This window comes from Anoplolepis gracilipes, chromosome 7 (genome assembly GCF_047496725.1).
Source record: "Anoplolepis gracilipes chromosome 7, ASM4749672v1, whole genome shotgun sequence".
Lineage (NCBI taxonomy): Eukaryota > Metazoa > Arthropoda > Insecta > Hymenoptera > Formicidae > Anoplolepis > Anoplolepis gracilipes.
This window is the reverse complement of record NC_132976.1, coordinates 3,418,290-3,441,410: the sequence shown is the minus strand read 5'-3', so window position 1 is coordinate 3,441,410 and position 23,121 is coordinate 3,418,290. Positions and strand designations below refer to the sequence as shown.

Below are 23,121 nucleotides of genomic sequence, written 5' to 3'. Positions count from 1 at the left end.
CATATATCGAGTACGTGCGATCGTAAACAGGAGATGCTTTTATGTTAATCCAGTTCTTTCCAAACATTGAAGAGAGTCGACGGGACGATCTTAGAAAATTCTACTACGAGACATCGATAATACCGTTTGGACTTTATGATTAATATATAATAAAGTGCGTACCAGTTTATAAATTTTACATTCGATCGCGAGGGGTTGATAAAAACAAAATTCAGTTAAAAGTATATTTATTGTTGATAATAAAAGGTAAAATAAAATATTCATATTATATTTGTTATATAATACATAGATATATTTTTCCTCGACGAAATATTTAAATATTAAATGTTCTAAAAATATTTACCATTAAAAATAAAGAATCAGTGGCAGAGGTAGGTCGTGCATATTTTTTACGCGCGTATTTGTTTAGTTCCTTGATTAATAATAAATAATTTTATTATTATTTTAATATTAAAAATAAATTAATATAAATATTAAATTATTTAATATTATTATTGATTAATAATAAATATTAAACAAAAAGACACTATTGCCGACTATGAATCGTCATATCCTTACATTCAATCTATACGTTACTCGGACTTTAATTCGTTTGACAACTTTTCCTCCCTTTTTTACGGTCAGCAAATACAATTTGTAGTCGTCGAAATCGTTCTTCTTTTCAACCGTAATGCAGTCACGCATGCACATATAAATTCCCGAGAAAAAGGGAGACGATCTCGAATAATTTCTAGCAATTTACGTGAAATTGTAAATTTGTTTGGTCGACAGGCCAGTGACTGGGAAATTTTTCGCGAGACAGGAGGGGGAAGAAAGAAAAAAAATGGACAAACTCCCTTCGAGTAATTCGTTTCTCTGCGTCCAATTGTCCAAACTATACAAATCTTTCCGATCAGCAAGATAGGGGGTGGATTAAAATAATATCCATTTCAATTTTCGTAAACATTTTTTTAACTTGATTTTTTTAAAATCGTCGCGATTCATTAAGAAAATGAATGAAATGACAGACGTTACGTCAAATTTACAGATCGCATTTTTTCTATTTTTTTTTTTTTTTTTTTTATTAATTGAATGTACACCGTGATTACTTTCGTCGAACTCGATGTAGCGATCCTATCGATTGTATTTAAAGCGTATTAAAACGCTCGTATATCGGGAGAAAGACACGGCAGTTGTAAAGTTAAAGATGAGAATTTTGCGCGTCTAATTTCGCTTATCGCTGAATTTTTTATTCGACGAGAATCTTTATCTCAGCGGCTCTTTTTTACGACGGGACGTTTTTTTCTGGTCCATTTGGTAACGAGGTGACTCTCTTGTTTCCATTTTCTCGAGAATCCCCGGAATCGTATGCGGAGACGAACCTGACCAATAATAATACCGGACGGTATATCTAATGATAAACGGAGCTGCGCGAACAGCAATAAAAGCAAAATGTCTGTATAAAACAAATTAATTCGCGTCTAATGTCTGTTTAAACTGTACGAAATTTGATAATTATTATAAGACGGACGTGTAACATACACACGAACATGTGTTAGTTTGAATGGAATAAAAAACGAATAATGAGATAATAATGATTCCCGCAAAATCAAGATAAATATCACAAAACCTTGTTTTGTTTTTAAATAATATCAATGTTATGTCAATACGATTAAAAAGTAGACTAAAGATAAAAAAAATACATGTTTGTACTCGATTTTTCCTAAACGTTACAAATCTAAAATTTGAAAAAAAAAAAAAAAAAAAAAAAAAAAAAAAAAAAAAAAATTTTATTAATTTTTTTTAAAATTATTGCAAGCACATTTTTTTATCAAACATACAATTCAAACGTTTAATTTAATTATCATCCATCATAAAGAAAATATATTAAAACCGACGTAAGAGTTTATATAAGAGTTATAGCGAATCAAAAAATAGAATACTTTTTAATATCGCCTAAAAAGTAGTTGATTTTTCGATTTGCTAAACTCCTATAATATCGTAAGTCCTCTCAATACTGTAATTTCTCTGCAATTAAACGCTGCTTTTCATCAGAGTTGCTATAAACTTAGTCCGCTTAATTAGTTTACTTATCAGAAGCCCATAGTTTGCGCGTTTCATGCATTTATACGCTGAATCAATTTGTATCGAGGGTTCTTAAAATTCTCGACAATAAAGTATCTTTTTTCTTTGGATAATACGTTATTTTACACGTTTGCAAATTTATATATCGGCTTCATTTTTATTTCCAATTTTTTCATCATAACTCTTGTGATATTTCTGTGTTTTCAACGTAGGTGTCGTACTTTAATATCAATTTCCGTTTAATTTGGAAAAAAAACCACTTTGCTCATCATGAAAAAAATTTGAAACGATATCATTAAAATTGTGAAACAATATGATGAAAGACTCTCTAATAGTGTTTCCGCTCTCAAAGCAAATTTGATTGCTTTGAGAGCGATTAATGACTTCATCAACTCCTTGGGTTACTTGAATTATTAAGTTAATCAATGAAATAGTGTTCGAATAAATTTGATTGATTAATCAGAGCGAAAAATCTTGTACTTAAGAATAGCAACAAGATATTTTATGTTATTTATATTATAACTGTATTATTTATATTAATCAGAGTCAAAAACAATTTTCGGTCGAAACATTCATGGCAAATTGGGTTTAATCACTTTCAGAGTAATCAAACCTTCACTTGAGAACGCTGTGATAAATATCCTTGGTATAAATTTTCGTTTTAAACTTTCAGCTGCTTAGAGTCTGCAAAAATAAAATGTCGGTAGCTTTTCTTTGAATAAAATCTCCGCGATCGTGTCGAAGGAGGACCGAGAAGGGCGGTAGCTCGGGAAAATTGCAGCGAGCATTTCGATTCTAGAACGTGCGAAGAGGTCGTTGAAAAAGCGTCTCGATAGGAGGAGAAGAGGAGACGAAGAAACAAAAGATTAGGCCGGGTCCTCGAAACCCAGGCTTGATGCAAGTGGAAGCAGGAGTACCCCATGCGTATTCTCTCTCTCTCTCTCTCTCTCTCTCTTTCTTTCTCTTTTTCTCTCCGCGGACGGACTTTCCTTTCATCGTACATATAACTCGACTCCATCCGCGCGCGCGTGACGTTCGTGCGTACGTGCACGCGTGTCTGTATGTGGGTGACGTCACTAAAAGCTCTCTCGCCGCTAATGCATTTGCGGAGAGGGATCCTTGGAAGGGAAGGGGAGGGGGGGGAGAGGAAGGAGGTGGCGCCAGTGCTGTATCTATGGAGCGTGAAGATTCGATGGCGAAATCACGCCGATGAATTGGTACACCGAAAAAAAGATAAACATACGATGCGTTTGAAAGCGTGAATCTCGACGCCTGTCGAGATGATTTCGAAGAGACAAATAGGTATCGGATGCAAAATGCAAGAGCGCCCTGTCAGGAATGCGAGTGGCGTATAAAATATCTTTTTGTTATATTAATAAATTCTATTGTTCTTTTGTCTTTCCTTATTATATGTTATAGAATAAAGATATCGTATACGCTTGTTTTATATATATACATATATATAAATATGTGTGTGTGTGTGTGTGTGTGTGTGAACGAAATTATTTATCCAAGATGTATAGCCAGAAATGTAAAAACAAGCCAGGCGCATTAATCATATTTTTGATGTCTTTTTAACTAATTGCATTCGTTATTTGTTCGTTGCTGTATATATGTAAAATGACAACGCGTGTAAATCGAATTAAACCGAACTCTTTTGTTTTGCTAACCGCGCACCGAAAATCATGATGAAATATTTGTGACTAATTGAACTGCGAATTCAATAAAAATAATAAATAAACACGAAATATCGAAAAGAGCAACATATATTTTTTTAAATTTATATTATTCCAATAGTAAATGTCAGACTTAAGTTGTGATAAAAAAATTAGCTAAAATTAAAAAAATAATGTAATCAAAGTGTAAGACACATCTTTTCTCAGCGTACACTAATTAATATTATCTATAATTTAATCTATAAACAAATAGATCTATATAATAAATATATCTACAATATAACTTCATTAATATATCTATAATAAATATTAATAAATAAATGTATGTTATCTGTGTGAATTAATTTACTGAAATTGTTATTCTCAACAATGTAAGCAGCACTTTTGCAATTGTCTGTAAACAGTATGAATATATTTATCACTAATATATAAACACTATATTGTTTGAATACTACAATTATTATTGCAGATAGGATTCACGTTTATATTCTCCCTTTTACTTCAAGCCTTCAACTCCGAAATTAGTACATATCGTTCTTTATTTACTCTGCACGAATAAGCGATGCATGTCTATCGCACGACTCTCGAAACGAGTCTAAAGGCGACTGCGATGTAAAATCGTGGATCCCAAAGAGTCTTAATCCTTATTTTGACAAGTTGGACAGAATAGACAGGATGACAGGGGCACGTCGTCTTTACCAACGTCGTTCCCCTGCCACATTGTCGAAGCGAGATAAAAAGAAAAAAGGGACATAAAACAAGCTGTAATCTGCATGCCTATCTACCATTATATCATTTTTTTCTTTTTTAGACGGTAATACGTTTTTATGCGCGTTCGACAAATATCGTTGTACAATTTTACCGCGCAATTTCCCGAAATTTTAACAGAGAACGATATTTTTTTATCCCTGTAATAGCAGTTTTTAAGAATTAAAATGATTACGTAAAAAATAACGCCGTTTCTCTTTTTTGTTTAAATTAAATATTTAAATTAGATAAAAAAAAAATATCAATTTGGGTTTTTAGAATAATATATCTTTAGCTTGTTAATTAGTAGAGTGAAAGACCTTGAAGAATAAAAATTCAAGGAGCACCATATTTAGGGAAAAAAATTGTCTTCATTCGCATGAGACAAATAAGTGCGATCAATAATCTGATTGTAACTATAATAATCTCGAATAATTTCACATTCACATGTCAAAATTACTGTCATTTTATAAAAGTTTCTTTGAAAAATTAAACGCGAGATAAAACATTGTTATCTATCTGATTCTGACCTCTGAAGCTTAATTTATAATTATAATCGAAATTTATCAATACTTCGACATTGATGGGAAGTAAAAGACGAGGATTATTATCGCGATAATAATATCCACAATCCAAACATAGGCCGTTCTTATATTTAAAATCATCTTAAGTAAGGTCTTAAGATTTTATTCGGCCAATTGATTGGCCGAACGGAGTATTAATAGACGATTTAAAAGCAGACTTAAGATGATCTCAAGTATAAGACCGGTCATAGTCATGTAATACAGAATTATATACAATAAAAATCGCGGATGTTGATTCAGTTGCAATTAAAAACTAATCTTTTCGCTAGAAATTTCTTAAAAAATTACCTGAATATCAATTCTGTTGTTAAAGTCTTTCTAAAAGATTGTTTCGAGTAAAGAGCACTTTAGAACTAACGCACTGGTGCATTCAACCGAATTATTATGAGATTTCTATTTGAAATAGTTGGTTAGTTTCTCCTCAGGTGGCAGCACGTATTGGATTAAAAGAATTTTGATTCAAATTTTATACTTGCGTATTATAATAAAATAATTATAATAAAATATATATAGCGAATTATAGAAAAATAAAAGTTGAAAAGTTAAATATACAATTAAATTTATCAAAGCATAATTTATGCGTTAATTATACAAAAGATATCGATTACCTAGTAAATAAATTAATCGTGATTAGATATTTTTTTATATCTCTGACGAATTCTCTGATCAATTTAAAGATGATTTTTCTTGAGCGAAAATGTTGAGGCGTCAATAATTTTCGAATTATAAGCAATTGAAAATGATTTTTTTGCAAACTAAACTTTGTAGAGTTAAAAGATTAACATAATTACATTCTTTAGTTAATTTCAGGTTGGAATTTAATAAAATTTAAAGCTTATAAACATATATAATGGCAAAAATTAGAAGTTTACAAAAAATAATGACCTCTCCCTCGATATTTTCGCTAAAGAAAAATCGTCTTTAAATTAGTCAAAAAATCCGCTTATTAAAAAACATCTAATAATTACGATATACCTTACTAATTGAATTTTTTATATTAATTCACATTTAATAATTTATTATATCCTCTAAAAAAGATAATTCTATAAGGAAGCGAGAGAAACTAACGCTATCGGAGATAGAATAAACGCAAACTTACCTCTAGACGTTGTAAAAGTAGATCCAAAATAACGAGAATTTTGTTGCTTAATAAAATCACTTCCATATTCTCGATATTTCCACTGATGCTCGCTTTATAGACTCGACACAATGATGTAAGTGCTCTATAATTTAAAAAGTAGAAAATGTAATCTTTTGTAATATTAATTGAAAAGATTCTATTACATTTAGAGTTATTACTTACTTATTTGGCAAATTGTATGACGTATTTTGTGTATTTAAGCCTAGATTCAATAAGTTTGTTAAAGTGTCAAATCCATTCAAGCATCTGAAAGCATCTTGATCAAATGGACACTGAAACAGAATAACAAGATAAATAGAATACATGATGTAGAGTAATCTCGAAGAAGGCACATAGTCTCTTCTCTGTAGAACTTACGGATTTGGAGAAGGCTCGAACAATTTCACCCAAGCAACGCTCCAAGGCAGCGAGTGCTATGGTCGACCATGCAGATTTGGAATGATTATTATACAATCTATCTAACTCTTTTAAATTGCGTCGAAATTTGACTTTGTTGGTCGACTCAACCGACAAATTCTGATTACTTTCATTCTTGCACTTGTCCTCCCACTCTTGCCCGCGTAAACTCATACGTTGCTTTATCTTCCTACACCGGCGCTTTAGCGCTTTCTGCTTTTCTTTCGCGGCCTTGCTGCTGTTTGCGTTGTTATTACTGACCACAGTGACTGGAACATCCCGTATTTGTGCGATATTAAAACGTTGGAGCTCGTCTCGCGATGGCTCGCGGTTGTCATGAGCATTCCGTACCGCTTCGAGATGCATCTTTCCTTTCAGGTGGCTCAAAAGGTGTACTTCGTTAGGTATCTGTAAAAGGTATATAAATGTAATATATATTTGTTGAAAGAAAAAAAGGTACATTATATACATTATATAAAAACTTACAATCGTGCCACATAAGGAACACTGTTTCTGAGCGGGATAAGATTTAAGAGTTGGTGGCACTTCTTCCGATCTCAAGATTGAGGATTCCACAGCACGTTGTCGAATGTGCTCGATATTCTCCACATGTCGTCTAGCGGACTCCTGCTGTTTCTGCGCGATCTTCTTCTGCAGCTCTTCCTGATTAGCTAGTTGAGCCGCGTGAAGTGCCGATAAGCGTTCTTCACGATCCCGTGCCTTCTCCCTCGCTAATTCCTTGATAAAGTTAAAAATAAGATTAGAGAATCATTAGATGAAAAAAAATTATGTGACAAGATATAAACATAATAGCGATTTATTTACTTGTCGTTCTTTTTCCCTTTCAAGCTGCATTTTGCCAACTCTCTCCTCGCGTTCTCGTCGCGCTTGTTTCATTTTTTGTATCCTTAGCTGCCGTTCCGCTTCCAAAGCTCTTCGACGTTCTTCAGCCGCGGCTTCTTTAGCGGCTTTTTCCTCTTGTCGACGTTGACGTTCTTCTTGAATTCCCTATATAACAGGTCAGAGTTATTAAAAATAACGATATTAATATAATATGTATATTCAATAGCAATGAAATGTATTAATGGTAATATTTGTTAATATGTACATGTTTTACATAAAAGGTCCATTTTAATCAATCCATATATCTCAAAATCCCAAGACAAAAAATTTTTAGACAAAAGTTGTTTGGCTTAAAGAGGAGAAAAAAGGAGTATTAGTTCATATAATTATATATTCGTATTATTATATCCTTTCAATTTTGGGTATAATTATTACAAAGGTCAACTTTGTTTTTTTAAATGAAACCGCCATAATTTTTTATATAAATCAATTCCTCATAATATTCTGTGTAAAAAGTTATAAAGACATGATAGCCAAAAATTGAATATTTTATTTAATAATTTATATAAAAATATATCGAATTGAAGTATGAAATATTTTGTAAATTATTAAATTTTTAGCCATTAGACCTTTATAACTTTTTATGCAGAGTATTGGAAGGAAATGATTTATATACAAAATTAGTGGTTCCATGGAAAAAATTAGGATAATTATATATAACTTTGAGATACATCCAAGATCAAATTAGTATCCTCCCTATCTTTTTCCCTTCGAGTGATAACTTTTGTTTAAAAAATGTTTTAGTAGATTGATTAAAATGGCACTACCCTGTATTTAAAGAAAATTATTGAAAACTTATATATCTTTTTGTCCAAAAATATGCACCTGTAATCTTTCTTCCTGTTCTTGGCACAATGCCATAAAATCATGCCTCTTATTCTGCGCTTCAAGTTCATTGATAAAAGCTATTTCCTTCAATTTTGAGTCCTCATCGTGTGCTTTTCTCACTATTTCTAACAAATGTTGCGTTCTATTTTCCTCCGCCCTTTTAAGTCTCAATTCCATTCTGATCCGTTTGTCTTCTATTAATTGATTTTTTGCGCTTTTGACGTCTTCCACTTTGTTTAATAACTCTCGTAATCGTTGCGATTTTTCCATTAGTAGCTTTTGACGTTTGTGTTGCGCGCAATCTTGCTTCGCTTGATATCTTCTTAATGTTTCGGGAAGCGATCTTTTCCGTGACGGAGACGAAAGTTTCTGATGCAATTCTAAAGCACGTCCCGGATGGCGAGCTACAAATGCACGCAATTGTGCCAGAGTATCAATTCGTTCCGCCGAAGTCATTCCCTCCAACATATTTTCATATCTACAATATTAATTTTATCAATAAAAAAAAAATTATTATCAAGACATATAAATACGCATAGTTTATACGTACCTATCCTCTAAACTAATATCATCAGTGACGTTATTAAGCGACTCCGTAGGCTCATCTTCCATTTCAAGAACCATTTCGCCATCCGTCTCGTCCGTTTCCGTGTCAATGTCGATCTCAGTAGATTCTAATTCCAAAATTTGTCGTTTCAAAGATGCCTCTTCGTCCGACAGTTGCTGGGACCGCTGAGAATCTGCTTCTTCCGTCTTCCTTTCTTCTTCTAAAATAATTCTTTCTCTTTCTGCTTGAGCAGCCATAAACTGTTGTATGCGTTTCTCGAGTAACTCTGCATCATTCTTAAAAATAGCTGCAATCACCGACGTTGAATTGTCGCACAAATTTAAAGTATTTTTCTTCAACGTATCTTCGAGATTACTCTTAATTGTGGACGTTATGAATTCTCCCTTCACCTTTTCAACTTCATTATTCATGTTCTTGCCAGTTTTTCCTACAATGCATTTTTTCCTTTGCTTGTTTCCATCAGGAGTGTAACTCGTCTTCTTTATCTTCTCTGATGGACTTTCTATTGACAAAGCTGGCAAGGATAAAGCAGTGCTTGGTTTGTGAAACCGCGTAGACATATTTAAGTTATGAGTGCTTCCTCTTCTACAACGATTCCTAACTGTTTGCCAACCATCATTTTCATCTTTTGTCTTTGGAGGTGCTGTTTGTTTGGTTAAAACTTCTACTGATCCATTCATGTCTCTATTTTGATCTTTTTTTAAGGTATTTTGTTCAGATAACTGAAAAAAAATGTATTACTTTGTATTAATTTAAACTAAAATCTACATATATTTTGTGACCAAAATATAAATGTTATACAATATTGATAAAAATCCTACCATATATATATATATATATATATATATATATATATATATATATATAAATACATTATTAATAAATTTATGAACAAACTAAAAAGTCTCATAAGACAATCGACAAGTTTATACATTTAATTTTATTTTTGTATAAAATCATTGTTATATAGAATATATGAAATTTAAATATAATAAGATACCTTGTTTTCAGGAGTTTGAAATCGTCCTCTCACAATAACAGACGTTCCAGGCCTTGTTTTATTTGCAGCATGTAAATTCTTGTCACTTAAACAAGTCTTACTTCTAATAAACTTTGGAGTTTCGCTTGAAGATGATAATTGTACTTTAGATTTTGTTTGTGACACAGTTGAGTAAGCAGGTTTAGTTGCGTGGACTACAGGGCCAGATGGTGTATTTCGGATATCCTTATTATTCGATTTATCAGCAATTTCAAGAGGATGTTTATTTATTTGACAATTAACTTGATTAATTTTTTCTGAAGTATTTTGTGCAAGGGATGTCTTCATATTTATCTTTTCAGTATTAATGTGATTGTTTTCACGTATTTTAATACTGTCTTTCTTAACTTTGGCATTAATTTCATGCTTTCCCAATGCAACGTTACTTTTATTACATGATAATTTGCTATCTGTGTTTTTCCCATCTGCCTTACTGTCTCTAATATTTACACCATTACTTTCTTTTTGCATAACTTCACAATTACTACATGAAGTCTGTTGAATATTCTTATCACTTTTACATGGTTCTCGTTTTTCCGTAGATAAATTAGAATCGGCTAGCTTTACAATATTACTGTGCAAACAGTCCTTTGTTTGTTTAGAAACATTTTTAACATCTATCTTATTTTTAGAATCACACGTTGCACCTTCATTTAATGTTTTGCGATCTGCAAAACTATTGGCTCTTGATTGCACAGGTTGTTTCACAAATACTTTCAGTGCTTTCGTCGATGGAGATTTTTCTTTATTCGCTATTTGATTCCCGATCTTATCTACTCCATTTTTTCGTTTCTCTTTAATATCAGAACAATTTTTACAAACATTGTTTTTATTATCTTTCAATAATTTGTGGACAAATTCTTCTTTCACATGATTAACTTTATTATCCGTTACGATAGAAATTTTATTTTCACATATCGTTTGATCGACTGGACTCCTGCAAATAAACTCTGTTGGACTTGCTCTTTGCAAGGGACTGGTACATTTTGGAATTATCGTAGAATTCCATATACGACAAGGAGAGGTTTTTCTAACTTCCCAAGCCAAAGGAGTTCGTCTTAACGGTGGTGACGAATTTTCATAAGCCCACTTAACTTTAAACCATTCTATCAAGTTATGAAAGTCTCGGGTATAATTTTCTAGCACTAAAATAACTTCTTTACATTCAGAAATATTTTCATCTTCTTCACACGTTTGATAAATACCATCAACTGCTCTTTGTAAATTTCCAAATAGAAATGCCCAATATCGTGCCTGTAATTCTATACAAACAGTACACATTATTAAGAGTTGAATAATTTTATTAAACAATCTTATAGAAAACATTTTAGCATAATTACAAACAATATAAAGTATTTAAAAATCTATAAAAATCTGTTAATTTCTCTTAATGACTTATTTAAGCTATTCTAATTTGAAAAACTACATAAATGGAAAGAAATTGTTTAATATCAAAATAAAGTGTTTAAATTTTATTTTATGTCATAAAATATTAATATCTTTTAAAATATCTTCACAGAGTGCTGCTTTTTTTTTTTTTTTTTTTTACAAAAGAAAAGGCAATCTTACCAGATTTCTTATCACGACCTGTAGAAGCAGATCTCACTCTCGTAGCTGGTTTCATGGATCGCTTTGTTGTACTTGACTGAATCTGTCTTGGCACACTAGGTGGCTTCTTTGTAATTTTCTCTATATTATTTGTACCGACAGGTACATTAAAAGCTACCAAGTTCCTGGCTGCACGACCTTCTTCCTGGATGAGTAACCTGACGTCTGCCATTTTAGATGTCTAAAATGAGATGAAAGAGACAAAATGAACAAATTGAAAAAATATTATTTATCAAAGATAAATTTATTAAAATTTAAGAAATAAAACATGATGCAAAATATACTAAAAAAAAAAAACATGATAAACATATATAATATACATAAAAGACCATAATAGACAACCATACACGTGCTATAACAGAGGATTATCATTGTGCAGTAGCATCCTAATGACATGACCTACGATAATGTCATCTCGTGTTGATCGGCTCTTGCCTAGGTTATATCGTTGTAACTATAGAAATATATATACAAATGTTTCAAGTAAACAAGGTGTACGACCGACACGTCGACAAGATATATCACGTAAAACAATATTTACAATCTCCCACGCTGTCTTCTCTAACAAATGAGACACTCGTCAACTACTCGTCACTCGCCACTGTGTCTTGTCAAACATACGACTTATGGCTACGTTTACACGCGTATTACACGCGACTTATCCGTCTGTATATATACATATATATTTGTGATTTTTTACCTGATAAATTATGAAAAAGCGCAAAATGATGATCGCCAATTCCTTGCACAATTACATTTCATGAATGACATTTGAGGAACAATACATAACATTTTACGCGTAATTATATACGTCAGACAAAAATAAACACACGAGTTTCCTGGCTCTTTGTTGGTCTATATTGGCTGCATTGAAACCAGTGTTGTTCTTCAAATTGGATTTTTCGCGCATGCGCGACAAACGTCAGAGTGGGAGAGAAAGGGAAGGCGTGGGTGTAGGGTGTAGTAACATGTACACACTATACACATATAATGAATGGGTATAGTATACTTGTAGAGTGATTTTCTAATAATTAGAAACAATGAAATCATGAAAAACGTTGCACTATGAATTTTAATGATTTTTTCCATTTGAAATTGAAGAGCTTTTACGATTAATAAATCTATATTTTTGTCTTCTTGACTTTATGTCATGTTTTGCAAGATATCTTCTTGTGTGATATGATGTGTATATTACTCAAATATTATACGTGATATATTTAAATAATAATAATGGAAGTAAATAACTTGGATGAGGAAGACGAGAATGTCGTGATCCAAGTATGAGAATTTCACGAAAATATGTATCTTTAAAGAAACCACCTTGTCTAAACAAAATAATGAGGTTATATTTATATAGACATTCTTCACTATTTTTTTAGATTAAAATAAAAAAAAAAATATTGAAAATAAATTAATACAGACATTATGTTATTTATTTTCTCTAGTCTGACAATATGGTTTCTTAATTGATTTAAATCTACAATACTTTGCATTCTACAAGCAAAAACAATTATTTAGGACTAAAAATAACAAGTGATATAATGGTATTTGTCAAAAAACTTAATATTAATTTTACAGGGTAGTGCTCTTCATGAACATCTGTCAAAATTGGGTTACACAGATTTTGAAAGTGTATCTATGCCTAAGACAACATTGTTGGAACAAAAGCAATATTCAAATATTGTAACTTTTTTATATCTTCTCTGTAATGCATGGATTCATACTTTTGCTAAAAAAAAGTATTTTTTTACACTAATGTTAAAGATATATAATTTTGATTTTTCCAGAATATTAGAAATATTATACAGAAGATTTATAAACAGTTATTTTCTTTTTCTTCCTGGATAATACAGGTATTGTTTTCTTTTTGATAGCAACCAAATAACATAGTTATACAATTTGCATTCCATATAATTTTATTGCACAATTTACCTTTTACAGGAGAAGAGCATTTCTGAAAAGCAATTGAATGCCATTTTAAATGCAGAAGCTTTATTGAACGATCATTTTTCTGCAATTAACAATTTTGTAAGCAAGTGCAATGACAATTCTGAAACGTAATTATTACCTTTTGTATAAAGTATTTTTGTATTTATGTAATGTTTTTTTTTGGTTTGTATAAAAAAAATTAAAGTATCTTGCATATAAAGATTAAATCTCTAGAATTGTAGCAATGGAACAATAGATTAACAATAGAATTATTGTTTGCAGAATAAGGCTGCAGGAATTAATTGTGACTGGAGTAGTATTAATCTCTTCAACATGTATCTCATTGTGTAAATTTAAGGTGTTACCGACATTATTTATTGCATCATCTGCAATCTGTTATGCTGGTTATATAAAACACTCACGATTTTGTGCAAATAGAGATTTAAAAAACATCATATCATTACAAAATGAACTTCTTGTTATGTGTAAAGAAAGTCTTCAGATTTTACGACGTAATTGTAAAATAAAAATGAATTCTGATACATGTTATCAACAATTTTCGTAAGTATTTACACAAATTGTCAAAATGTTTAAAAATATCGATATTTTAGATACACAATATTAAAATCTAAAGAAAACATTATTATTATTCTCTTTCTCTTTATTTTTATTAGTCATTTCATTGGAGAAAAGTTGCAGAATCTGCAACATTTATCAGAGACTTTAGTCGAATTTATGGGAAATATTTCATGCGTGTATTACCAATGTTCTCAATCAATTGCAAAATTATTGCCATCAGATGTATGTAACGAAGAATTGTTTACAAAATTCGAATATAATTCGTTTGAAATATCTGGCGAAATCGACTATCAAGCACTAAAAGTAAACAGGACGAATTTTCAAATATATATTTGTATTTAAGATAAACTTTTTCTTTTTTATCATATATTTTTCTTGCAGAAATTGTATCACACCTTTCTTCTGGTACAATCAGAAATGTTGTATTTATTAGCTATTGCATATGACAGTAATACTTGGATACATTGTTGTCATATGATTCCTGAAACAAAATTAGTACTTATAATTCACACCTTAATTAAGGAATTGACAGTACATAAAATCAAATTGTCAGAAATTATTAATGCTTATCATAATTGTAAAGTGGAACCAGTCCGACATAAGTAAGTAGAAATGCATACTTATGTTTATATTTATTATGATGAACAACATATTATATTAATTTTTTGTCAGGGCACAGAAGGTTAAATGGCAAGATCCAACTGTTCAATTAGATTTGGCATCATATAAGTTACAGTCTGCCTATAATCAAGTGTTTTCAGTATTTAAAGATGTTGATGACTGCATTAATCAGGAAATTAGCATTGATAATGAAACAACTAAGATACTGATGCAAAAGTTGGATAGAGCATTCAAAGAGATTGATATAGCTAAAAGTTTGACGGAATTTGTTGTTTTATTAATGGCAAGATCATCCTTCCGTAAACCAAAGGACGACGATCAATCTGTAACTAAGGATAGTGCAATAGATGAGAAATCCAATTTGTCTGTAATAATCGATTCAGATCCGGAGATTCTCGATGAAGTGTTTGAGGAATATATAAAAGATGACTATCTAGAACCTTTGCATGAAGAAACAGATGAATATTCATTGGAACAGCGAAAACTGGATAAACTTTTGGTAAAGAATTTTATGAGCGAACTAAAAGAAGCTCTAATTGATAAGCATAAATCTATGTCCGAACGAGAATCGAAGGCCCTACAACGTATATACAAAAATATATCAAACGGCTCTGCATCGAATACTGGAGACAATAAGGATTATAAATGTATACCTATTCCACCACCGATACCTCCTTACTACATATGGTCAAGTCCATCAAGTGACATTAATTTGAGATATAAAAAAATAATTCCTCCCACTTGTAAGATTAAAAATTGTGATTTCTCTATTCAAGAAAAGATTGATGACTCAGATGAAGAAAATGAGTCCGTAAGAATGTTAGAACATAAAAGTAATTTTAATATACCATCCATAGAAGCATGCAACACAGAAAATAGGGAATCTCTTACGTTTTTACCTCAAATTCTTCTTGAAACACAAGCTACACAATTTGTTAAAAAACTACCACCCGCTTTTCTTCAGGAGGAGACATTTGTAGGAAGTGGTGAAAATTCTGAGGATGAAATCATAGATAATTCGAGTGATAACATAAGTGATGATAACGAAGAGAAAAATTCTTAACTAATAAAGCGATAAATATGATAATAACGACTGAATAATTCTTGATGCACATTATTTTATAAATCATGAATGAAATAATAGTAGGTATAATAAATATGTTAATTATATGAAAAATTATATATATTTAAATCTATCTTAACTTTCAATTTTGTAAAATAGATAAGAGTATATAGTTTTTATATATTTAAATAAATATTTACAAAATTGTCAAACTAATCAATTTGCCAAATAGAAATATACCCTTCCTCCTATTTTAATAATAAAGAGTTTTATTTACCGAACAAGATTGCAGAAATTAATTATAATTGGAGCAATATTAATTTTTTAAATATGTATTTCGTTGTGTAAATATAAGATGTAAAGTGTAAGATATCAAGGCTGCGATTCGATATTTAGTGCCAATACTGAAAATCTATAATTTACATCGTATACACTAAATTTTTAGTACTATAAGTATCGGAACGCAGCCCCAACATTATTGGCATCATGTGCAATCTGTTATGCCGATTACATAAAACACTCGCGTTTTTGTGCGAGAAATAGAGATTTAAAAAAATGTTATATTACAAAATAAATTTCTTACATCATAAAAAATAAATTTTATATGTAAAGAAAGTCTTAAGATTTTGCGACGTAATTATAAAGTAAAATTAAATTCAGAAACATGTTGCCAACAATTTTCGTAAGTATTTATGCAAACTGTTAAAAAATAGTGGCTACTAACGCTTGAAAAAAATAATACGCGTGCTTCTGAAAAGTGATACAAGATTTCATATAGTCAGACAAAGAGCGTCACGTGTACACAGAAAATCAATCTCCTTTTTTCGGACAGACAGTACTTTTACTAATTACTTATTACTAATGTTTTCCTATCAATTGTGAAATTATTGCTGCCAGATATGTATATATGTAACAAAGAAATGTTTACAAAATTCATATATAATTTGTTTGAAATATCTAGTGAAATTGCTTATACATATACATATATCAAGCATTAAGAATAAAGAACATATTACATTTTCAAATATATATTTATTTACGATAAACTTTTCTCTCTTTATCATATATTTTTATATTTTTCTTATATGCAAAAATTATATTACACTTTTCTTCTGCTAAAATCATAAATGTTGTATTTATTAACTATTGCGTATGACAGCAATACCTGGATACTAGATACATTGTTGTAAATCTTGAAACAAAATTATCACATATAAATTATAACATCTTAATTAAGGAAGTGACAGCAAGTAATGCAAGTTCATAAATCGAACATTATTATATCGACTGCATTTTCATGCCAAAATTTTTTCAGGTTTAGAGTATTATATAGAAAAATCGTCATATATATATATATATTAGGAGATAGACCAAGAAAAATTCTCACAGCTACTTATTGCTGGCTGCTGCATGGATGTAACACTCATACTGCTAGGACAGAGAAGTCCGTATTACAAAGAGCCTTATTAATTTTTAACTTATACATGTAATATCAAATTTATAAAACAATCTAGTGGATTCTTATTTCAAATATTTTTTGCAATTACAATATTTTCCTAAAGAAGAAAGAAATTTTATGTGCTCAAAAGATTATTAACTGCTTTAAATAAACTTTAACTCATTAAGATTTATTATTTATAATTACACAAGTGTAAAATAAAAATGTATTTGCATAATCAAAGTTATATTTTTATTCTGAACATGTATCATTAGAACACAATAAAATACAAGGACTATTTAAGAATAGAACGTTTGTTTGATTCTTAATTCTTTGCCTGATATATTAAAAGTAAAAAATTCTGCTTGTAGTTAAAGTATAATTATTCTCATTTATGGCGGATACTTTTAGAAAATGTGTGTATATATGTGGGATAATATCCAAGGTAGTAATGTATTAATAGTTAATATTTGACATCAATAGTTAATTATTTTAAGTTTTCGATGTAATGTTACCAACAATGTCGTCAACGAATGTAAGAATAACATCATTTTTTATTAATTAATAACTTTCGTTATTTATCCACCCTATATCAAACTTTAACCAATTAATGTTAGTTAACCGACTATTCAATAACGTGTTAATAAGATTCTATCAGTGATTAAATACTGACGTTAACTATAATCCATTCGGTGACATACCTGCTCAGTAAATACTATTTGTAAATACTATTGTTGTGATAATATAAAGTAATACTAATAAAATAATAATATAGTATAACAAGTTGTATAATAAGTTATAGTTAAAGTAATTAAAAAGTAGAATAACCTATGAACAATTTTTAATTGAATCATGCGAATCTACGGAAGATTTCTATGGAGTAGAGAAAGAAGATATAATTTTTTAAATAAAACTTCTTGATAAAAATGATCTCATTCGATATGTCTTGAAAAGATCTAATAATCTATGATATTATGAATCTGTTTTCGATATTATGATCACAATAATTTTAACATTGATCTTTCATCTCAAAATCTTGTTGAAGTATATTTTCATTATGAAAATCTCCTCAAAACATTTAAGAGATTTCTTCTTTTTTTCTAAATCTAATCAAACAATTAGACAAGATATCCAAAATATCAGTGTAAACAAACAGAAATGGATACTATCCAAAGCCGATTTTCGAAAATCTGTTGTAATAATAATATTATCGAGGATAAATTTATAATATAATCTATATACATTCTAGAATATTTATTATGTAGATACAGAAATTCTATATAAGTTTTTATAATATTGAAATTATAGATTTTAATCCCTCCAATGACAAAGAACCTCAGGATTTATATCGTAATATGGAACAAGTTCAAATGCTCGATATTCAATATTATAATCAGTTTATATCCGCAAATCATGATAACATTCAGGTAAGTCACATACAGCGATACATTTTGCGATAACATACGTCTTTCAAATAACATTTACATTAAATAAAAAAGTACGTACAAGGGTCACATCGATCGCCGCACTGTGCGAAACCAATGGTATCAGTGCCGTCATTTATTAAATTTATTAAATTTATTATATTATATGTTATTATATATATAATATATTATATTATATAATTAATAAATTATTATATTAATAAATGACGGCACTGATACCATTGGTCTCGCACAGTGCGGCGATTGATGTGACCCTTGTACGTACTTTTTTATTTAATGTAAATGTTATTTGAAAGACGTATGTTATCGCAAAACGTATCGCTGTATGTGACTTACCTGAATGTTATCATCATGATTTGCGGATATAAACTGATTATAATATTGAATATCGAGCATTTGAACTTGTTCCATATTACGATATAAATCCTGAGGTTCTTTGTCATTCGAGGGATTATAATCTATAATTTCAATATTATAAAAACTTATATAGAATTTTTGTATCTACATAATAAATATTCTAGAATGTATATAGATAATGCATTATCTCTATTATTTACATACCATTTAATTCATACATATAGTTTAGATCCGATTGCGTTTTTTCGACTACATCGTCCATCATGACGTCCGATTCATTACTAAATTTCTCCTCTATCAATTTCACGTTATCTTTTTCTGATGTTAAACGAGGCAATTTTTCTAACGTTAAAGATCCTAATTTAGCTTCACTTGCGATAGTTACTCTCAAGCCTTTCGCGACCAAAAGTTGAGAAATTCTGTGAAGAATGGAAGGCAATGCTTTTAACCAGTACAGAGCCGGAAAGTTTATCTTCCAACATAGTTCTGGTATCAAGTGTTCCTGAAGATCTTCCACCGCTTCTTTATTTTTGGTCGATCCATTGTGCGACCTCCTACAAGTTGTGTCAAGTCAGTTAAATATGCAAACAGCGTAAATTCGCTTATTTTACCTTAGTTTTATGTAATCAATCTTGATCGGTATCGGTTTTACTTCTAGCATCGATTGTTGTAGATTTTCTATGGTTAAGCCGTGTTTCTCTTTATAATAGTGCGTGAATGTGTCGAAATCGTCATTAGGGAACCACGATTCGGTAAGATCATCACACACTCGCATAACTATATAAACATTTGCTGATCCTCTATAAGTTGGAGTGACTAATGTAAAGCTCTTTCATAATTTCTATATGTTATATTAATTACCTTTTATTAAATAAAACTTGTGTAATCTCATTTTATCGTATATAATATACTTGCCTCTAGCCCTCGTTTTTTCTTATATGTCCCATGCAAATAATTGTCTTCGTCTATCCAGTTTGGGTAGTAGTAATTCAAATTTTGTAAGACTGTGCTTCCAGTTGCAGGTAATAGCTTGTCCGTCAATGCACCTAGTTTGTGCAAGTTTATGCAGATCTTCATAGCGGCGGATCGTTTAGCGCTATCTAAACTTTTCATATAATCGCCGTGAACTTCGGTTTTCAGTGGCGATACGATTGGTAGTTTAAGGGAAACCTATCAAATTTATACAATAAATATATAAATATATTTATATATATGTAACGAGAATCTCAATGAAGAATATAATATATATATATATATATATATATATTGTGTGTGTGTGTGTGCGTGCGTGCGTGCGTGCGTGCGTGCGTGCGTGCGTGCGTGCGTGCGTGCGTGCGTGCGTGCGTGCGTGCGTGCGTGCGTGCGTGCGTGCGTGCGTGCGTGCGTGCGTGTGTATAAAGCAGATGTCGAAAAATACCTTATACAATTCAAGTCTCGTCTTTATCTAATTTCCAAATGGGCACCAGATGAACAAACTTGGTTTTCACTAGACTACTGCAATACATATATTTACTATACTGATCGCAGATATTTCTATTATACAACTTTCCACAGTTCCATCATTTCTTTTCACAACATATGGTTCGATTTCATTTGCGTAGAGATCCCTTGAAATACCACTGTCAGTAGGCAGCTTGCGTAGTTCACTTTGTCCCACCAAACTCTGAAAGTAATAAAAACGCGTGATTTATTGATTTTTTTTTTATTTGTTACGTTTATCATTTTAAGAAATGCTTTCTTTCTCCGTTTAATTCAAATAAATAAAATTATATTATCACACATATACACGCGACACACACAATATATATTTCATTATTAAACATTATATAAATTATTTCTTTCTCTCTCTTTTGATTATCAAATGTTAGTATGACAGTAACAATCTTTATTAAAGATTGCAACTGTAGAATCACCAGACTATATCAAAGGAACATGTACAAATTCAAAGGAAAGTATTGTCATATATATGAAAGAACAAACTTCTCAAGTAATTGATAAAGTTACTCAAATAGTAAAGACAGTTGAAGAAACATTGAAACATATAAATTTAAATCTAGACGACTTGTATCAAGAATCCAGTAAGGAAATGCAGCCTAAAGCAAAATCTGCTAAACTAACGGCTATTATAACAGATATAGAGTTAACAGCTAGAAAGTTTAAGAAAATACTGCAATGATTTGGTAAATGTGATTTGATTAGAATTATGATTAAAATTTACTTTTCTGAATGGCATGTTTATTCACATAGAATATAGAATCATTAATATTTTAAAACTTATTGGAATGTTATCTCTAAAGACTGTAAGATATAAACAATTTTAAACTTTCTGAAGATTGTACAAGGTTACTGATAATAATAGAATAATTATACAATAATATTATAATTCTCTGTTTACCTTGATTGTAAATTCAATTTTGCCCAATTTTATATTGGCATTCAATTAGTTATTTTCGGCGTTGCCGACATAACTGAGACACGTGGTTGTTTATCTTTAGGACAGTCTTCAAATCGTTGCATAATCTGTCTCATAAGATGATTGGATACAGCTCTGTGGCATTCATCAAATATGATTAAATTTACTTTTTCTAATTTCATATATCCATGCGAAAGTAGATCCAGAATAATTTGTGAAGTCATTACCAAACCTAAATCAGTTATAATATTATTCTAACAACTATTGTTTTATAATAAAATTAAAATTATAGATAATATAAATCTAGCACTTGGTTTGTTTCTATTTCAACCATTGTTCCTCCTGCCAATAGTCTACTTGCATATCTCTGCTTTCTATCTTTTTAACCTTTACAAGTTAAATCTGTAACTCTTTTTATATATTCCGAATGCTGGAGCACCAATGCTACTGTATTTACAGCAAATATAGTATGCTTTCCATCTTGACTATAAGGCCTAAATATAATATAAAAGAAACTTTTATATTTCCACTCATATTCCAAACAAATATATGCAATCAATTTATACAATTAAAAGAATAAATATAGATATTTTTAAAAGATTAGAAAAAGAAATTTCTATACCAAAATACATACTTGCGTATATCAGTGCTTAAATGGTTCAGGAGCATAACAGCTATATATGTTTTGCCTGCACCAGTTGACAAATATAGGATGGTGTTATCTTGTACCAGTTTTTCAAAGAGGTCTATTTGATAAGCTCTCGGAATAAATTCGGTCTTGTTTGATGCCAATTTGGTCTCCATCCTGTTATACGAGTTAAAATTTGCTATAAAAAACACACGTTATTAGAAATCAAAACGTATTCGGTATTAATTATTATGCAACGAAACGTATTTGCGATAATATATAATAAATAGTTGTGCTATAAAGTGTCTTAAAAACTCAATAACAATGTGCAATTTGGACTTTAAGTTAAATTATTAAAATTTGCAATTACAGATTTTTATTCTACCTTTCTTATTACGAACGCAAAATCAGCAACGCTGACAAAAGGTTGTCAAGTAGAGGAAGCTCGATTTTTTTTTTCTTCTTCTTCTTCTTCTTCTGCACAATTTATAATGAATAAATAAAAGAAGATTGAGTTGATCAAGAATTCAACTTTTTCTTCTTCTTTTAAAAATTTATTCGGTCTATTCCGAGAATTTAATTTAAAAAATATTTCGAAAACGATACAAAAACATCCGCGCTCAACAATCTACTGCCACAATATAACTAATCATCAATATGCGTGTCATATATATGTACATATACCTACGTTTCTTCATTCGATAAAGGTATTTTGTATATGTTTCGGGAGACAACCCCGAATATTTTCAAATAATCTCGAACAATTGAGGAAAAAAAATTGTTTTTCCTTTTATAAATCATGATGACACCGTAATAATAAGAAGAAAAACAAAACAAAAAATGACTTTACTGATGAATACACGTCGAAAATTGCTTGTAATCCCGCGTTCAAAAATTCTACTCGTGTAAGGCCGGGTCTACAATAGATGTAGTAAGCCTTAATAAATGTACCAATCATATTCATTATTCTTCTCTAAAGTCAATTGTAATTGGTTAATTTCTTACAGCTTAAAGCTTACTACATCTATTGTAGACCCGGCCTTAGTACGCATATTAAACACTACGCTGGCCAATCATAATCATTCCCCTAAAGA

The 23,121-nt window shown here is 30.4% G+C and overlaps 3 protein-coding genes across 8 annotated transcripts in view; 1 reads left to right on the top strand and 2 right to left on the bottom strand.

The window, feature by feature from the left end:
* The window catches only part of Ssp3 (short spindle 3), a 45,870-nt gene extending 33,722 nt beyond the window's left edge, over positions 1 to 12,148 (bottom strand). For all 3 annotated transcript variants that reach the window (XM_072895335.1, XM_072895338.1, XM_072895336.1), the window contains exons 1-10: positions 11,875 to 12,148; positions 11,516 to 11,735; positions 9,908 to 11,208; positions 8,890 to 9,629; positions 8,337 to 8,817; positions 7,434 to 7,616; positions 7,095 to 7,346; positions 6,570 to 7,016; positions 6,375 to 6,484; positions 6,171 to 6,294 (exon numbers count right to left, since the gene is read on the bottom strand). In XM_072895335.1, the coding sequence (XP_072751436.1) occupies positions 6,171 to 6,294; positions 6,375 to 6,484; positions 6,570 to 7,016; positions 7,095 to 7,346; positions 7,434 to 7,616; positions 8,337 to 8,817; positions 8,890 to 9,629; positions 9,908 to 11,208; positions 11,516 to 11,735; positions 11,875 to 11,886 (3,870 nt within the window). In that variant the 5' untranslated portion in view covers positions 11,887 to 12,148. The remainder of the gene's footprint in view (positions 1 to 6,170; positions 6,295 to 6,374; positions 6,485 to 6,569; positions 7,017 to 7,094; positions 7,347 to 7,433; positions 7,617 to 8,336; positions 8,818 to 8,889; positions 9,630 to 9,907; positions 11,209 to 11,515; positions 11,736 to 11,874) is intronic.
* A 96-nt stretch (positions 12,149 to 12,244) lies between these two features.
* Positions 12,245 to 15,846, top strand: LOC140667416 (uncharacterized). 2 transcript variants are annotated; one of them, XM_072895339.1, is made up of 8 exons: positions 12,245 to 12,552; positions 13,133 to 13,237; positions 13,342 to 13,407; positions 13,496 to 13,611; positions 13,766 to 14,044; positions 14,158 to 14,365; positions 14,444 to 14,664; positions 14,735 to 15,846. In XM_072895339.1, exons 1-8 carry the CDS (start codon positions 12,463 to 12,465, stop codon positions 15,744 to 15,746), a joined length of 2,097 nt encoding a protein of 698 aa, XP_072751440.1. In that variant the 5' UTR covers positions 12,245 to 12,462; the 3' UTR covers positions 15,747 to 15,846. The 2 variants fall into 2 exon arrangements, with proteins under 2 accessions (XP_072751440.1, XP_072751441.1); XM_072895340.1 differs by having other exon boundaries at positions 12,245 to 12,832.
* A 3,045-nt stretch (positions 15,847 to 18,891) lies between these two features.
* LOC140667934 (endoribonuclease Dicer-like) lies at positions 18,892 to 22,898 on the bottom strand. Of its 3 annotated transcripts, none has more exons than XM_072896328.1 (10): positions 22,716 to 22,898; positions 22,413 to 22,504; positions 22,034 to 22,226; positions 21,710 to 21,893; positions 21,382 to 21,631; positions 20,404 to 20,649; positions 19,902 to 20,156; positions 19,598 to 19,827; positions 19,191 to 19,540; positions 18,892 to 19,087 (listed from the first exon to the last, which is right to left on the bottom strand). In XM_072896328.1, the coding sequence occupies exons 8-10, from the start codon at positions 19,759 to 19,761 to the stop codon at positions 18,933 to 18,935; spliced, it is 669 nt and encodes a 222-aa protein (XP_072752429.1). In that variant the 5' UTR covers positions 19,762 to 19,827; positions 19,902 to 20,156; positions 20,404 to 20,649; positions 21,382 to 21,631; positions 21,710 to 21,893; positions 22,034 to 22,226; positions 22,413 to 22,504; positions 22,716 to 22,898; the 3' UTR covers positions 18,892 to 18,932. The 3 variants fall into 3 exon arrangements, with proteins under 3 accessions (XP_072752429.1, XP_072752428.1, XP_072752430.1); XM_072896327.1 differs by having other exon boundaries at positions 18,894 to 19,087; positions 19,598 to 19,786; positions 22,716 to 22,896; XM_072896329.1 differs by lacking the exon at positions 22,413 to 22,504 and having other exon boundaries at positions 18,894 to 19,087; positions 19,598 to 19,786; positions 22,716 to 22,896.
* Between the last annotated feature and the right edge of the window lie 223 nt (positions 22,899 to 23,121).

What these genes read in the sequence shown, in the direction of transcription:
- LOC140667416 (XM_072895339.1), top strand. Translation starts at nt 12,463, where the DNA reads ATGCGCGACAAACGTCAGAGTGGGAGAGAAAGGGAAGGCGTGGGTGTA. An exon ending in TCGACTATCAAGCACTAAAA is followed by an intron (nt 14,366 to 14,443) that starts GTAAACAGGACG and finishes TTTTTCTTGCAG; the next exon opens with AAATTGTATCACACCTTTCT. An exon ending in GTGGAACCAGTCCGACATAA is followed by an intron (nt 14,665 to 14,734) that starts GTAAGTAGAAAT and finishes ATTTTTTGTCAG; the next exon opens with GGCACAGAAGGTTAAATGGC.
- LOC140667934 (XM_072896328.1), bottom strand. Translation starts at nt 19,761, where the DNA reads ATGCGAGTGTGTGATGATCTTACCGAATCGTGGTTCCCTAATGACGAT. An exon ending in ATTGATTACATAAAACTAAG is followed by an intron (nt 19,541 to 19,597) that starts GTAAAATAAGCG and finishes CACAACTTGTAG; the next exon opens with GAGGTCGCACAATGGATCGA. An exon ending in CTATATGTATGAATTAAATG is followed by an intron (nt 19,088 to 19,190) that starts GTATGTAAATAA and finishes TTGAAATTATAG; the next exon opens with ATTATAATCCCTCGAATGAC.